Source organism: Heptranchias perlo, chromosome 26, assembly GCF_035084215.1.
Source record: "Heptranchias perlo isolate sHepPer1 chromosome 26, sHepPer1.hap1, whole genome shotgun sequence".
Lineage (NCBI taxonomy): Eukaryota > Metazoa > Chordata > Chondrichthyes > Hexanchiformes > Hexanchidae > Heptranchias > Heptranchias perlo.
The window spans coordinates 18,317,904-18,335,355 of record NC_090350.1 but is presented as its reverse complement, the minus strand read 5'-3'; the positions used below and the strand labels follow the sequence as shown (position 1 = coordinate 18,335,355).

At 41.9% G+C, this 17,452-nt stretch overlaps 1 protein-coding gene across 1 annotated transcript in view; it reads right to left on the bottom strand.

The window, feature by feature from the left end:
- Positions 1 to 17,452, bottom strand: part of csmd2 (CUB and Sushi multiple domains 2) — a 1,323,345-nt gene that overhangs the window by 97,079 nt on the left and 1,208,814 nt on the right. Inside the window, exons 47-50 of the mRNA XM_068006939.1 lie at positions 12,171 to 12,359; positions 10,289 to 10,435; positions 2,294 to 2,482; positions 498 to 683 (exon numbers count right to left, since the gene is read on the bottom strand). Coding sequence (XP_067863040.1) covers positions 498 to 683; positions 2,294 to 2,482; positions 10,289 to 10,435; positions 12,171 to 12,359 — 711 coding nt within the window. The remainder of the gene's footprint in view (positions 1 to 497; positions 684 to 2,293; positions 2,483 to 10,288; positions 10,436 to 12,170; positions 12,360 to 17,452) is intronic.

The window sequence follows — 17,452 nt, the reverse complement described above, 5'->3', positions numbered from 1 at the left end:
TATCTTTTCTATCGGTCAGTGAGATGGTTACGAGAGGGTACAAATTTAAGATAACCAGAAAAAGAATTAATGGGGAGGTTAGGAAAAAATTCTTTACACACAGGATGGTTACAGTGTGGTATTCTCAGCCGCAATCCTTTGTTGAAGCAGAGCCCATAAATTCTTTTAAAAGGGAATCAGATAGTTGGTTGAAAAAGAGGATTATTAAAGGGTATAGGGAGTGAGCAGAAGAGAAAGATTAGACTAGGCCCGACCATTAGTTAAATGACCGTGCAGTAACACCCTATGAAAGCACCACCTTGTGTGTGATCTGAGAGAGAGACAGACAGATAGACAGACCGACAGACCCTAGCAACTCATGGAACAATGTATGTTGAAACCCCAACCAGCTGGATCATTGGGCCCCTTGGAATACACATTAATCTGCATTTCTCCTTCATTCATTTGGTGACTCCTTGTCAGAGGCTGTGAAACAGAACTCCCAATGGCACACTCACCTACACACACTGGAGGGTTGTCACTGTTGCTCCATTTTCCATTTTCCTGGCAGACAGCTGTTGATAGTTCACCAGATTGCAATCTATATCCTTCATTACATTGATAGATGGCTCTTGTCCCGAGAGTGTACTCCCTTCCAAAGACTGTTCCATTCACTGGGGCTTTTGGAACACCACAGGAAATGGCTGAAAAGGAATATCTGTCAGCTTTGTTTGAGGTACAACGTGCATCAATATTAATAGTTGCACTAATATATGCACTACTGCAGCAACATAAGAGGAAGTACTGAAGATTGTAGCATTGTATTGCATTGCACATTGCCGCAACTAGTGGTAAAACACAGGTATGCCATTTACCATTTTCCACAAGTTGAGGTCTCAATTTCATTTGTATTAATAGGAGACGGAGCAGGGTGAAGGCTAGGTGCTTGGAGAAAGGAAAAAGAAAAGAAAAATCTTGTGAGATGAATCATCAACTCAAAAGTGGCACTTGGAGATGCTGGTCTAGCCCTTCTGGCTGTGAACAACACTTGGCATGAAAGGGACTTAAAGGCTGGTTGCATGGATTGCATTAAGGAAGGGAAAAATACAGCAATAAAGAGCAAAACCAAACAGTAAGAAACCAAGAATTCCAATACACTTCAGCTCACATTTTCACTGGGCCACAAATCAGCATGCGTGAAATGTTAAAGAGTGAGTAAAACAAGAAAAAAACATACAATTTTGCAATAAATTGAGGAGCCATTTGTTAAAAATCATACTGTAAAATTATTTGTAACACAATACAGTTATTTATAAATTACTGGCCTGGAGTTTCTGGATGATTTCCACCCAGACAACAGCTTAATCTGGGTGGAATCTAATCAAATGGAGCAAAAGATCACAGAATGTTAAGCATAAGTGAGTTGCGTCCATAACTACTTTACGCTCGAGTGTCTATGATTTTTTTACGCTTGTTCCACAATCCCTACTGCCGAAGCAGTCCCTGCCCACAAAACTGGCCACACCCCCAGGTTGGAAAGGCAAGTTTACGCTCGTTCGGAAGGGTTCATCACATTGCACCCAGACTCTCGGGCACACAGGCACTCATGATCACATGAAGCCAGTGCTGATCACCTGGCCAGCAGTAAGTGAAGCCACTTGCCAGATCTGCCCTGCTACTGCAGCAATTCGTTTAAAAAGTAAGACCAAGATCAATTAAAAAGTTTTAAAAAGTTTGCAGGATAAAGAAAAAAGTGCTGTTTACCTTGTCGTCTCCAGCCTCACACTGAAGGGGATCTTTCTTTTCCTTACCTTTAATACTACATCCTCCGCCCCACCCCAACATAGCACCTTGAGGCCCCATTGGCTATAGTCCTGTCACAAATTGATTACGTTTGTTTATGCTGCTTGATTGCACTGATTCACGGGAGATTTTACGTTCGGGATTATGCTGATGAGTTTGCACGGATACTTGAGCATAATTTCACCTCGGCAAAACTAGCATCGTGGTCTCACGTAGTCTGCCCCCATTTTGCTCACAGTGCCCCCTAGCAGAAACTCCAGGCTGGTGTGTTTTGTTGCGCAAGATTTTTCATTGAACACAGTCCAGAAACTGTCAAATGTCATTTGAAGGACTCTCCAAAATATATTCTTCTCTGGCTGTGGATTGAAATCCTGCTGATAGCCAGGATCAGATCAAGATAGATTTTCCTTTTTGTTTTCCAATTTTCTTTTTGCTATCGATTTCCTTTCGTGAGGATTGAGAAACTTGTACTTGACAGATGTCGGGCTTTAACAGGGGATGATTTTCTTACCTTGACAAAGAGGAGGAATGGTATTCCAGTCGTACCAGCCTTGGGGGAACCGAGAACACGTCGCAACACCCTGTCCAATCAGCCGATAGCCTGGATCACAGCTGAATCGCACTGTGCTGCCTGGTAGCCCTCCTGTTTGGGTGTGCACCGTGCCATGCCTTGGGGGGCTTGGTGGACTACAGTAAGGGGCTAATGACAAAGAAAAGGTACATTTTAAAAACGTACTGAATGGCTCAGGGGATAAGCCATGAAAGGTGCATTATTGTGAGAGTTTTGCAGACTGATTCACCTTTTGGAACAACCAAGGAGAGAAAATAAGTTTGTTTCAATGCACTCTTCATTAATTATTTCACATCATTTGATCTGTTATTTTTTTTCACTAAAACAAGGATTTAAAAAAAAAACTCTAGCATCTGGATACCATCAACAATATGATCATGTCATTGCACCAAATACTTCACCATGGCAACACCATGCCACATAATTCACCATGGCAACACTGCCCCTTTTCGGATGAAGCTGCATTATCTGACAACTTGCCCATCAATTTTCAGCTACTTTCACAAATCAATAAACCAGTTACTGTTTTTAAATTTGGATGCTTTTTTTTTTGCAATAATCAGCATCACTGAACTATCATAATGCAATTAAATGAAACTGGGAAATCGGAGATAATTACTTTCAATCAGTACAATCTAAAGGTGAATCAAGCGGAAGCTTTTTGTGTCTCAGGGAATCAAGTTTAAATGGAAAATAGATTCTTATCCAATTAAAATTCAATTACTATGGTAACATTACATACATTCACAAAACAATGTACCTTTGGTTGTTGAAAAATGAAGCTCATCATCACGACTCATTTTAAAACTATCGAATGAATTTTGATTAACATTTTTTTCCTGCTATCTTTCTGTTGAGTTTTGTTTATACCAGCATTTTGTAGCGCCTTATTACTTCTTAAATGTCTCAGAGCACTTCACCTACAATTAATTACTTTTACACGGAGTAGCTGTTGTTGGTCGGGCAAACATGGCAGCCATTTTGCACACAGCCAAGATTCCACAAACAGCAATGTGATGAACGGCCTGTGAATCTATTTTTAATAAGGTTAGTTGAGGAAGACATTTTTGGAGAGGTTGCTAATCCAGATGGTCCAAGGAAGTCGAATTAACATACGTACATACACATTATTGAAAATGATCCAGGGCTGGGTGTTTTCAAAACCTGACAATATCACAAGTGCTTCTGTTTAAGCAGTTCTAAGAAGATGGTGAAAGATGTCAAGTTGTTTCTTTATTCCTTTTGGCTATCTTAAATGGGGTTCTGATCTGAGACCCTCTCCGCAAACACAATAGGGATGATTTTGAAAGCCCCATCAGCATCATGGCGCCTCGTTGACGGAGGTCGTGGGTGATGACCATCCCGCCACTGACCTCACCTCCCTCATTCACAGGACAGCTGATCTTCTGGCGCTTGAAAAGGAAAAAAATTGCAGAGCTATGGGGAAAGATCAGGTGAATGGGACTAATTGGGTCGCTCTTTCAAAGAGCCAGCACCGGCACAATGGGCTGAATGGCCTCCTTCTGTGCTGTCTGATTCCAGGTGACATTGACATCAAGAAAGATCCCTTGTTACCAGCAAGTATATCCAACATTGTTGTGGTGAAATTATGCAAATCAGGCTCCACCGTGAATTTTACAAGTTTGGGCAAGGCTCCACCCCCACATAAAACAGGTACATGACAGGGAAACAGGTCTGGCCTGCTTTCAAGTGTTTCTTAAAGGAAGTCTGTTGTTGTTGAAGATTGAAGAGTAATATTTTTGCAGTGAGTATTTTTCCTACTTGTGCACTGAACATCTTGCATAGTTTTTTGGCCCTCCACATTGCTGCTTTTTTTCCTCAAGCCTTCACTTGTTTCTGCTGCACTTTCCTGGAGTCTTGGCAATTATTGCTGCAGGGCAAACTGCATCGGAAGGATGGGGATCCCTTTGGCTACTCCCATAGCACTGAATTCTTGATAGCATGTAATCTTCAGGTGCAAAGACAGCTCAGGTGGTTGCTCATACCCCAATGACCTATGTTTACAGATGCCACTGAACTTTTTACTTTCCCAAGTACGGCAGACCCAGGTGAACGGATTTATCTGCGACCTCTATCCTTGCAGCTTGTACCCGGGATTTGTCCTTCAACACGAAACAGAACCACCTTTTTTTGCTGCACTTCCGGCCTCAACACCTCCAAAGAGTTATTCCTGAAGGCCGGGATCATTATCCCCACCCTCACTGCACATCTGATCACTCTGTTGCTTCCTTGCAACACAAAAATTACAGCCAATGCCCTCCTTAAGGAGAAGCAGAAGTTCTTTAAGAGCTGTTGGCTCTCTCCATTTTCTGATTTGTAACCAGATTGAAAGACTGGTTCCCCAGATATTTTTCCAAGTACATCGTGCCCTTTCAAATGAGAGGCTTAAATCTGAAAAGTACATTTGGACAGTACCCCAGACTCAGACAATCAGGACTAATTTATAAAGTGGTGGTGCCAGAAAAGAAATCCAGGAACACAGAGAATTTGGGCAGCTGTGTTATGTTCCGGTTGGTATTCAGCGGGAAAGGAGATGAAAGGCTTTCCATGCTTAACAATACATCAGTCACTTGTTTGATACATCTGGGGCCAACACATTAACTAATATTCCCGATGACCCACATGCTAGCCTGGAAGGAGGTAGAGGTAGAAAAATTGAAGGTGGAAGTGCTTGGCAGTGCTGTCACTCTGTTGGAATTTGGCAGTAGACCTCCTTGCAACAGATGGCACAGATCTGCAACTGCCTCCCTGTAGAATCAAAGCCTGTTTTGGCGGTTCTTCTTAGTTACTGCCATGTAGCCATGCCTGGCCTTGCAGTCACAGTTAGTGGAATAATGTGTGGAACAGGCACTTTGCTTCTAGTGCCAAGTGGTCTCCCTGGCATGCCTTCTTCGCCTTCAGGCATGAAATCCTGTGACAGTGGTGTTTGGAAATCATTAGCTATATTCTGTGATATAATTACTGAAGGAAAACATTACAGTGTACCCTTCCCAAAAGTCGATAACCTTGCTGGCTTTTGATGTCCATTTTAAAAGAGCGGAATTCCCTCCCGAAACACCCTCTGCCTTGTTACTTCTCTCCCCACTTTAAACGCCTTCTTAAAACTTATCTTTTCAACCATGTTTTCAGTCACTTTGCCTAGCCCTTCTACTGGGGTTCAGAATCCATTTCTTCTCCGTGAAACACTTTGGGATATATTCTAAATGAAATGCAAAATATAAATGCAAGCTGTAGTTTTGATTCACTGCGACACATCTACATTCCCCTTCAATTCAGTGTTTCTGAAACGGGTTCAGTTCATACACACAAGCCTTTGATGCTGTTAATGTTCCGTTTAGTTTCTGCAGCCTCAAGCATCAGTAAACATCAAGGATTGTTCCAGCACTGGACTGAGCATCACATTGTGTTTAAGGAGCTTGTGAATAGTAGTTGTGACATTGTAATGTTGAATTGCTATCGACCAGAGATAGACTCTCTCTGAGCCTCATCCTACACTGCTGCATACACTAATACTTTAGATTAATGGCTTCATCCTCGTGCTTATGTCAGCTTCAGATATCAATGCAGAGTAATTACACTGATATCTGAAACATGAATAAGACAGCAGCAATTTCAACAAAGGGAGCTGGGGGGGGGGGGGAGGGGAGATGGGTTAATTTATCCCTACAGGCCTCTTCCCAGAATAATATTTTGAACAGTGAATGTACGGTGCTCAGGTGTTCACTTGTGTGCAGTTGTGACCTCAAATATAATTGAGCAGCATTATACCAGGAGGTAAGGTTTAGTTTTTCAGTTAGAACCCAGCCGCAGTCAGTCTATAAACAAGCCACTGAAATAGCCGATTCTCCAATGAATGTAAATTAAAGTCGAAAATTCCCAATAATACATTTTAAGTATTTTTAAAAATTGATTTCCTTCCCCATTTCATAGCTGTTTTTCTGACTTTCTTCTTTTTGGTCACAGGTTTTTCAAACTTGGGGCCCTGGGCCGATACAGGGATCTCAAACGATCCACAAATTTATCAGATTTCTGTTCATCTGTCATATTTGTATTTTTCTCTATTTGTTGACTTACTAGCAGGTTATTTATGTTGCTGTATATTTATAAGCACTGTTTTCCTTTGGGTAGTTAGCACTGTGTTCTGGAAGTTAGGACAGGGAGTGAATTAATATCTGCAGGGGGTTCCCCACATATCAACTTGGAATAACCACTGTTTAAAATCCCTTCCACCCCATTGAGCAAGAAGAAAGGCAGGTAATATCTCCCATCTGGGCTGTGACAATGTCACTCTGTAACTAGGCCCAAGGCATGTGTGCAGAAGTCATGCAAGTTAAATTGCTTGATTGTCACTCAAAGCCTGCATGGCAACCAGGCTGCTATTGGAATTGGGAGATATCCTGCATTGTCACTTCACTTGTAGTGCCTGCTCTGCACCAATACCGTATCAGGCTGATTTCACAATCTATTGCCCAGCTTTTCCCATCTACATTGATGCCTATAACATAGCGCTGCCATTTTGCAATTTTCTCATGCATCCCGAGTGCTGAGACAAAACATCCTTTGACATGAAAGAAGAGATGAAAACCCTGCAGTGTCTGTTTCTGTCCACACTGCTGGAAATCTCGGCACAGCCTGGACCCCCATGTGCTAAAACTCTAGGTAGAAGCTCCAAAGCCTGGCTCCAAATCTAAAAGGTTAAGTTAGTATCAAAAGAAAAATGGAGCATGGATAGACTGAAAGGCAAGATATGTACGATGTGGCAAAGTATGTTGGCATTCCTACTAATGCCATGGACTGGTAGCATCTGGATTCTGATCTTGGCTTTGAAGTAAAAGAAGTGGCCATACAAACTACATTGGTGCATCTACTCACAGCTTGGTGCATGGTAGAGGGCGATCTGAAGATGTCAAGAAACGGCACATTTTAAAAGGCAAAATAATGGTAGCTATATGGGGCAGGTTGTTCCCATCACTGACCGCCAGAATATGGGTTTATATCCATGATCCTGAACACTTGGAAGCTCCCATGTCAGCCACACCATCAGAGGAAACAACAAATGTTGTCCCAAGAGTCATTTCTTCTAGTGACAGTTTTTGAATGGGGGTTGCCTTCTCAGCCAGTGGTGATATATAAAGTGGAGAGACCTTTGATAGGGTGCCTTTAAAAGGTGAGGAAAATCAAACTGACCTCAATGAAAGTATCTCTGTCTCTTTCAGTTTATGCCGATGGCGATTGAATTAGCCACGTTTTTGTTGAATTGCTGGCTAGAGTTGAGGATCCTTTTCACTTTTAGAACCGGGGCCTTTTATTTAATTTAATTATACGGCAGGTAATCTCCGCTGTCAGCTTCAGAGTGAAGAGATGAATAGAAAATATTCGTCCCACCTCTTCTGCTCAGAATTCAACCACCAGCAGCTAAAGCTGAAGCAGATGAGGACATTTTAATTAAGGGTCAGCAGCCAAGTCACAAACTGATTCAAATCGGACTGGTTCACACCCACTTGGATTTTATCTGGCTTTGCCCAGCTGAGACGGAATTAAATTTTGGGTGCTATATCTGCCTGTTCCAGATCGGCAAACCAGAAAATGTTGGATAGGATAATACCTGGTATGGCCTCTTTTGTAATTTGTTTTGGGAGGGTGAGGGAGTGTGGCAGAAATATTTTGTGCTAACCAACGTAAAAAGATCTCGGTGCTGAGAGACTCCATGTTTTCTTATTTTTGACACTTTGTTTCAACAAATGAACACCTTCATTGGGTATCAGATGGGTTAGGTCCAGGCTGAAGCTCCCTCTATTCTCTCCTGACGAAATACCTCAACTGCAAGAGCACACAAATGCACCAGCGTTGTGTTTTCTTTCCTCACACCAGCCATTGCTGTGTTCTGATACTGCTAATTTCCCATCAAATAGTGTAGATTTATGGCCAATGTTTTCATGTGAAACCTATGAAGAACTGGGTATTGAGCATCCCAAAATCATTTCATTTCAACGGTGAGAGATTTTCATTCCAGCAACCTGAACTGGATTCAAATGTAGGTCCCTAAGGTGGCAAGGTTGCTACCTTGATTACACTTCCTCCCACCCCGCTTCCTGTAAGGACTCTATTCCTTTCTCCCAGTTTCTCCGTCTCATCTGATCTGACGATACCACCTTTCGCACCAGTGCTTCCGATATGTTTTCCTTTTTCCTCAACTGAGGATTCCCCTCCACTGTAGTTGACTGGGCCCTCGACCGTGTCTGTCCTATTTCACGCACTTCTGCCCAGAACCATGATAGGGTCCCCCTTGTCCTCACCTTCCACCCTACCAGCCTCCACATTCAATGTATCATTCTCCACCATTTCCGCCACCTCCAGCGCGATCCCACCACCAAACATATCTTCCCCTCCCCTCCGCTTTCAGCATTCCATAGGGGCTGCTCCCTCCGCGATACCCTAGTTCACTCTTCCATCACCCCCAACACCACTTTTCTCCCCACGGCACCTTCCCATGTGAGCTCAGGAGATGCAGTACCTGCCCCTTCACCTCCTCCCTTCCCAGGGCCTCAAACACTCCTTCCAGGTGAAACAGCTGTTTACTTGAACTTTAATCAAGTTGGTATACTGTATCTGCTGCACACAATGAGGTCTCCTCTACATTGGGGAGTCTAAACACAGATTGGATGATCACTTTGCTGAACACCTCCGCTCTGTCCACAATTGTGACCCTGACCTGCCGGTCACTTGCCATTTTAATTCCCCTTCCCACTCCTACTCTGACCTCTCTGTCCTCAGCCTCTTACACTGTTTCAATGAAGCTCTACGTAATCTCGAGGAACAGCACCTCATCTTTTGTTTAGGCACTTTACAACCTTCTGGACTCAACATTGGTTTCAATAACTTCAGATCATAACCACTGCTCCCATTTTTTTGGCAGCAGGTGCTGGTAATGGTTCTGCTGCTGCCATTTGCACCTACTCCTGATCAATCTTTTGTTTCTCAACCTGCCTCATTACCACCTTCCTTGCCTTGCACCATCATCCCTTTTGTCATTTAATCACTCATACCCTCTACCTTATCATAGACCTTCCCTTTTCTTCTTTCCTCCTCTCCCTTCCCTCCCCGCCCCCTCCTTCCCCTGGCTCTGTACTTGCTTAAAAATATTAACTCTTTCAACACCTTCCAGTTCTGATGAAAGGTCTTCGACCTGAAACGTTAACTCTGTTTTTTTCTCCACAGATGCTGCCTCACTTGCTGAGCTTCTCCAGCATTTTCTTGTTTTATGTTGTAACCCATTGCTTTTAAGTCAGAAGCTTGTAAATTCAAGCCCCACTCCAGGACTTGACCATATGCACTCGGCTGGCATTTCAGTACAGAACTGGGGGGGTTGCTTCGCTATTGGAGGTGCCATCTTTCAGATGAACTGTTAAAGTGAGGCCTCTTTTGCCTGTTTGGGTGGACATTGAAGATCCCATGGCATTAATGGAAGCAGAGCAGGGAAGTACTCCTTCCCAATATTTATCCTTCAACCAATATCACCAAAAACTGATCAACTGGCCATTCATCAAATTTGCTGCTTGTGGGATCTTGCTGTGTGGAAAATGGGGGTGTTGCTTGACCACGCTGGCCGGGAAGCATTTTAGGACATCACGGGCCTGAATTTCCTTGGACATTCTGCCACTGCCCCACTGTATCTTCACCGGAAGTGCGGCAGAAACCACATTTATATGCATCAATGACGGTGAAGTTATGGCAACGCAGTGGCAGAAAGTCAGAGGAAATTCAGGGGCCATGAGAACAGGAGATGGTGATATTTAACCACGTTCTTTCTTTCATTGCACCTCTCTGTTCCATCCCATGGCTTGTGCAAAACCCACGGGTGACATTATAGTTCAGAGTATGACTGCTGGAGGACCTTCTCAGGTATTTACTAACCTGAATAGTGTATCTTAAAGCCTTTCCGATTGGTGGCATGGTCAGATGACCAGCAGAGGTATACCTTGTTGCCTGAGCTGACAACTGTTATCGGAGACGTGTAGTTGCCGCTAAGGGAGATCAGCAGCGGGTTTTGACTCGAGGGACCTGTGGGAACAACATCACCGGGCATTTGGGTTAAGTTTGAACACAGCATGTGACTTTTAATACAATGAAGCAATCTACTCCATTTGCGCTTAAATGATAGATTAATTTTGTACAGTGCCATTCTGAGAATACAACAAAGCACAAAGAGTTGTAAATTTGAGGGCAGAAACAGAAGGCCTCAAAGTGGTGTCATGGAAAAAGCAAGTTTTGAAAGTTAATATGCGTATTTTTCTTGTTTCAAATTTGTTGTGTAAGAAATATGTAGATTTAGTAGAATAAACCAAATGCAACTTTCAACAATTTGAATTCTCCAGACTCCACAAATCCTTGAAGTTAAGGTATTCCATCTCTCGAAAATAAAAACAGCTAGGCACAGTTGCGGTCGTAATCAGAAGGTAGCTGCTGAGTGTATACACACCCAACCCTTTGGTGGTTATGGCAAATATGTTATAACCTATCATCTATCACTTTCTCATTTGCAGGAAACCAGTACAATAACCTATTGGCAGGTTGGAAGGGGGCAGGGCTGATTGCGCAGAAGGAAATCCTATGTGGTGAAAATGGAAATGTCAAGCTCGCAGAGAGAGTTAGAAGGGTTCAGACGTGAGAAGCTGATGTGCCTTCATTGTTTCCAAGTCAGTTATTTAATTCTTACGACTTCTATCTGTACATAAGGAGCCCTACAGAAATGTAAGCAGTTGTCGTTAGCACTCCTTGATGATATTGAATTAAATTCTTTTTATCTTGCTCATAGTTTAAAAAAAAGTGCTAGTGATGGTCCTGTCTTTATGTTCTAAGATTAGGAACTGTGTTGAGACTCATTTCAATTAGGACAATCAACAATCAGATAATCTCATCCTGTCAATCTGATCTAGATTCAAACCAAGATCCCAGACATGAATAGGTTGCAAAATCAGTATTACTGCTGGGTCAGCGGATAACTGATAGAGCATAATAATCCATTGCTCAGCAGATCACATGTATGGTATAAGTACTTCAATTGTATCAGTATTAATCACCACTTAAATAAAAAAATCCTTTCTGCCACATCTTTCAACCCAGCTGCCTGGGTGGAGGGAGGGAGGATGTCCTGGGTCAGGAGTGTAGTGAAACAGTTCAAATGAAGCAACTTCAACAGAAGGAGATGCAATTAAAAAAAGCATATAGGAGACCATTCAAGTACTCGTACACTCTTTGTCAATACACTATTATTGAAAAAGGAACAAAATCTCCCTGAAAGTTGTGAGTAAATAAATTGCACAGAGTGGTATGGGGCCATAATGACCAGAAAGTCCCAGGACTGGTCTTTAATGCTTGCTGAGTTGGCTGGTATGAAGCAGAGTGGTGGTAGGAGTGTTGCAGTTGGCCTCTTCTTGGGTGGGGAAGAGAGAATGGGGGGAACAAAAGGATTGGGACCCCTCACACTTCTGAGTGCATATATGTGGACATTAGATGAGGTCAGGATAAAACTTTGCTGTGATGCCTCCTGTGGTTGAACTGCCTGACAACATTCAGCATCTGGGCTCACAAAACTTGAGTGATGTAATGGAGCGTTAACAGCGTCCACAGAACTATACCTCAGACTGAAGTCACACTTTCCAGGAGAGGAGGGAGGAAGGAGATCAAAAAAGAGGAAAAAATAAGGCCCCTGTGATAAAAGGTTATTTACATGTACGGTGTATCTACAGCAGGCCAATATTAAAATTAGGGTTACTAACTATTAATATGCATTTACCATCAAATATTTCCAGTTCATCAAATTGTCTTTCACTCTGGAAGAACTCGATCAGAAGTGTGATGTTGTAGCCTGGATCAACCTTAATAATCCATGAGCAGGTCTGTAAATGTGGATAATTTCCTGGAAAGCCTTGACTCAAGATGACTCCTGAGGAATCCGTGTGGATCTCGTTCACCGGGCAGTGTGCTGAAAGTCACATGACCAAAATATAAATTTCAGACATAATTTCATCACATCATCATGGTGTCCCTGATGTGTAAACAAAAAAACATTTGTTGAAGAAACTGCCTTGTGTTATCCTCAATGTATTTTCTTCAGATGAGTGCAGTGAACCTTACAGCCCGGTGTCCTTACTCTGATGAACAGAAGATCCCCAAATCACTGTAACATTTGTACACAGAGCTAACTCTTGGATGTCAGCTATTTCATACGAAAGATGAGCAGCCCTGGCAATGGTCTCTTGGCAGATAGATTTATTCTGTTACAGTTCAACTTTGAACGCTCAGACATGAAGCTTTGTTAAAGCTTTGTTAAAACTTTGTATTTTCTAATGTTAAAATTAAAGCCCATATCAAATGTGGGAATAAATATTAAACATCAGTGCTAAACAAAAATATAAAGAGTGATGTTACTCTCGGATGACTCTATAACAATTCATTTCTCCATGAGATAGGACTTTTTTTATAGGTTTGTTTACTCATTAGGTATGGATGGAGATGTCCATACATGGAGAAAATCAGTCCTGTAAAAATATATACTCATTCCTTAAACCCTACAATCTGTGTTCGCTTCAGACATGACCTGCAGCAAAATTGGGCTTGACATAACAAATACTCTCTTCGCAAACAACATACTGATATGAAAAGATAATGAACCTAATCGCTCAATGAAAACATTCCCCACAACCAAAAGAAAAGACTATTTTTGTTGCTTTTAGAGGACGAGAAATTTTAAAGATGTCATGAAGTCGCTTCACACTGCATCACCTTAATCCATTGTAAATGCACCTCAGTTCTCAGGCTCTGCGTGACAGGTCTGTGATACTTTCAACAGATGGTGGGCTGATTGAATTCTGAGGCAAGCTCAGTGGGACAAGGCCGGCCTACACTGCATGGCTTTTGGAAAGATTGAGGATACCATGAAGACTGAAGTGAGCAAAGCCATGGACAAACATCACCTACGACATTTTCACAAGATGGTGGCCATCTGAACTTTATAGTGAGCTAAGTAAGGATACACCTACATTGTTTTGATCAATATGGCTTCAATTAAGTCATTCGAATAAACTCCTGACACACGTTGCAATGTATTTTATGCAGGAATAAGGGAGGTTGAGCAGATTAAAATGCTCAGCTGCATTTTGTATTTTTATTCAACTCATTAACTTTAGTTCATGAACCGGTTTGAAGCAGGTTCAATCTCTCGCTCACTGATTTGCTGATCTCTGACAGATCTGAGGGAGACACTCAGCAGTGGACAGGCACATTGCAGACAGTGGAGCCTGGGGAGAGGACGAGGAAACTATTTCGTCCCCAGACCATTCTTGCACATTTCACTCTCACCTTGGAGTCAGAAAGTTGTGGGTTCAAGTCCCACTCCAGAGACTTTAGCACAAAAACTAGACTGGCACACCAGTGCAGTCCTGAGGGAGTGCTGCACTCTTCAGAGGTGCCGTCTTTCAGATGAGACATTACACTGAGGCACTGTCTACTCTCTCATGTGGATATAAAAAATCCAATGGCACTATTTAAAAGAAGTGCAGGAAAGTTCTCTCCTGGCCAATATTTATCCCTCAACCAAATAATCAGTAAAAAAACTGATTATCTGGTCATTATCACATTGCTGTTTGTGAGACCTTGTTGTGCACAAATTAGCTGTCACATTTCCTACATTACAACAGTGACTACATTTAAAAAAAAGTACTTCTTTAGCTATTAAGCACTTTGGGATGTCCTGAAGTCATGAATGGCACTATATAAATACAAGTCTTTCTTTTTTCTTTGACTTATTGGCAGCTGGATAGGTGGAGGGTGACCAAGCATTTGCCAAAGCCTATGAGAGGGACCAAAAAGGGGAGAAAATTGAGGAAACATTAGAAAGTAACCCACCAAAAAAAAATAAAAAGAATCATGCTTTGTTGAGCAGAACTGTGCTAATGTGAATATAGTATGAGTACGACATCACACTTTATTTCTGCTAAATGTACATTGGCTTTCAGTCCATTTTCATGTCAGGTTGTATCATTTTTCACAACTTGAGGTACTCCTCATGCTACAGCGGTAATCACATCCAAGCAGAATGTTCAATTTCCAGGCCTGGCATTATTTCAGGCATTCAGTTCAAGTTCATTCTATACCACAGATCAACCCACATTAATGTCAACTTCTGTGTGCTTTGTTCTGAGGCTGCGACAAATACAGCAGAGTCAGCAGTAGCTGCAGAAGATACATACTGCAGCACAAATAAGCATGCTCTGTTCAATTAAATCATGGCAGTGACAGTTGTTACTGGGCACATGGACTGTGTTCAGTGGAGTGAGTGAGCTCCTGATGGTTTATTTACAATGATAAAGTTTGAATAGTTCACTAACTTTGTTCATCACTGTCCTGCCTCCCCTCCAAATGCATCTCAGGGCACTTTTAAATCATTTGAAGTGGTCCCAGGGAGTCGTTGTCAAATGGAGACCTGTGACCTTTGTGATTCACTCTCCTTGTTTTACTTTTCTTGACACCACTCGAAATAGAGATCGAAGACTTGCCATTCATAGAATCCTAGGATTTTACAGGCACAGGAGGAGGCCAGCCCATGCCGACTCTTGGAAAGAACTAACCACTTAGTCCTATTCTCCTGCCTTTTCCCCAGGCTATTTTTTATATTTTTCTTCTTCAAATATTTATCCACTTCCCTTTTAAAAGTCATCATGGATTCTGCTTCCACTACCTCTCCAGAACTGAGAGGTTATACCAATCAGGAAAGAATGAACAGGCTAGGGCTCTTTTCTCTAGAATAGAGAACACTGAGGGGTGCCCTGATAGAGGTCTTTAAGATTATGAAAGGGTTTGATGGAGGAGACATAGAGAAAATGTTTCCACTTGCGGGGGAGAGCAGAACTAGGGGCTATAAATATAAGATAGTCACTAATAAATCCAATAGGGAATTCAGGAGAAACTTCTTCATCCAGAGAGTGATTAGAATGTGGAATGTAGAGTAGTTGAGGCGACTAACATAGATGCATTTAAGGGGAAGCTGGATAAACACATGAGGGAGAAAGGAATTGAAGGATACGCTGATAGGGTTAGATGAAGTAGGGAGGGAGGAGGCTTGTGTGGTACATGATCATTGGCATGGACCTGTTGGGCCAAATGGCCTATTTCTGTGCTGTACATTCTATGTAGTTCTATGTAACTATGTAACTGTTCCTGGCAGGGCATTCCATGTTCTAACAACCCATAGCATTTAAAAAAAAATCTCCTAACCTCTCCCTTCCTTCTCTTGGTGATGATTGACTCTCGAACCAGTGGAAATAGTTTCAAATCTACCATACCAAAACAGCTCAAACTTTGAATATCTCTATCCAATCTCCTCTTAATCTTCTTTCTTCTAGTAAATAGAGGCCTATTATCTCTGTTTTTTTTTCATAACTAAAGCCTCTCATCTCTGGTAGTATCTAAATGAACCTTATCTGCAACTTCTCCATGGCCTTGACATCAATGTTGGCATCAGTGAACCTCATGACTTTGTTTGTGTAGTCCTGATGTCATCAGAACCTCTGAAATAAATTACGGCCTTGTTACCCACAGCAAGCATCGGCTATCCTGTATATGAAAGTTCTGTAACTGTAGCATAAAGTATGAAAAAAATTGTGAATCAATATAGTTTTCCATCAGCTGATCTCTTACTAAATATATTTACCCCATTGTTTCTTTTACTGACTTTCCTTAACAGATGTCAATGGCACAATGAGTCAGTATCACATTGAAGTAGGAATGGAGGGTAGTGAACATGAGTCTGGGTGTTAAATGACTACACAACAGTGTCACAAACCATGAGTGCAAAGTTTGAGGGGATTCCGATTGTTCTTTCAACCCACAGGTTAAACTACAGTTTATTATCTATTTGAAACACATGCTATGAGTTCATTTATTGAAAACAAAGCTAATGTCAGTTCAAATAAAATTAAAATTACACTGATTGAAGGGAGATGTTGCTCTGACATTACTACAGAGGAATGATTAATGGGAGCATGTTACAAGGGAATCGTTATACATTTCCAAAGTAGAACCGTGCTTAAGGGACTGATAAATATTTTAACCGAACTAGCTACTCTCACGTAGGCTTGTTTATGGGGAAAAATAAATAAGTTGCCTCTGTCTTATCCTGTAATTGCCTTTCTGCTTATCTCGACTCCAACTCTTTTGTCCTCTCTTTTTCCCCCTTCTGTATGCTCTCACACTCACCTTCTTTCTCAACGAAATATAGGCAAATGTTCACTTCTAAATAAATCGACATAATCTTGGCAGGAAGAATAAGGAGGAAGTATGCACTAAATGGTGAAACATTAAATGGAGGCATGACTATCAGTAGAAGAGGGACACTGGACAATGAGAAGAGTAACTTCTGGCAAACCATTCATTAACACAGCTCTTAGACACCTAGAAAGTTATTGGATCCCACTTCTGACATTAGCTTTTTATCCACACAAATGCCGTTAGCGTCAAAGAGCCTGCTCAATTCTGTTTCAATTTCCATGTGGCTGCTTCAGGTACCTACACGGTATTGCCATTTGCCCACAAAAGCGAATTAGATCAATACTTGAAGGGAAAAAATTTGCAGGGCTATGTGGAAAGAACAAGGAAATAGGACTAATTGGACAGCTCTTTCAAAGAGCCAGCACAGGCACGATGGGCCGAATGGCCTCGTCTTGTGCTGTACCTGCTATGATACTAAGTGGAGATCATTGTGGACTGAAATAAATCTGAAAAATGTAAAAATTGCCACCTGTCGATGTTTTAGTCGGAAAATCGCCTTTTTTGATTGGCTGTTCATATTTTTAAAGTTGGCGGCAAGGCAGCAAAAGTCCACTTTTGAAGTATGTAATCATTGGGTTTTCTGAGCCATGTGCAATTTCAGATGCCAACTTCCCCTCAAGAACGGAGAAATTTGAGGCTTTTGCCTGTTTGAAACCTTGCACACACGTTTGAGTTCATTTACAGTGTGCTCTTCACACCCAATTCTGCAGTCAGTGCCCACTCTCACCCAATTCTGCAGTCAGTGCCCAC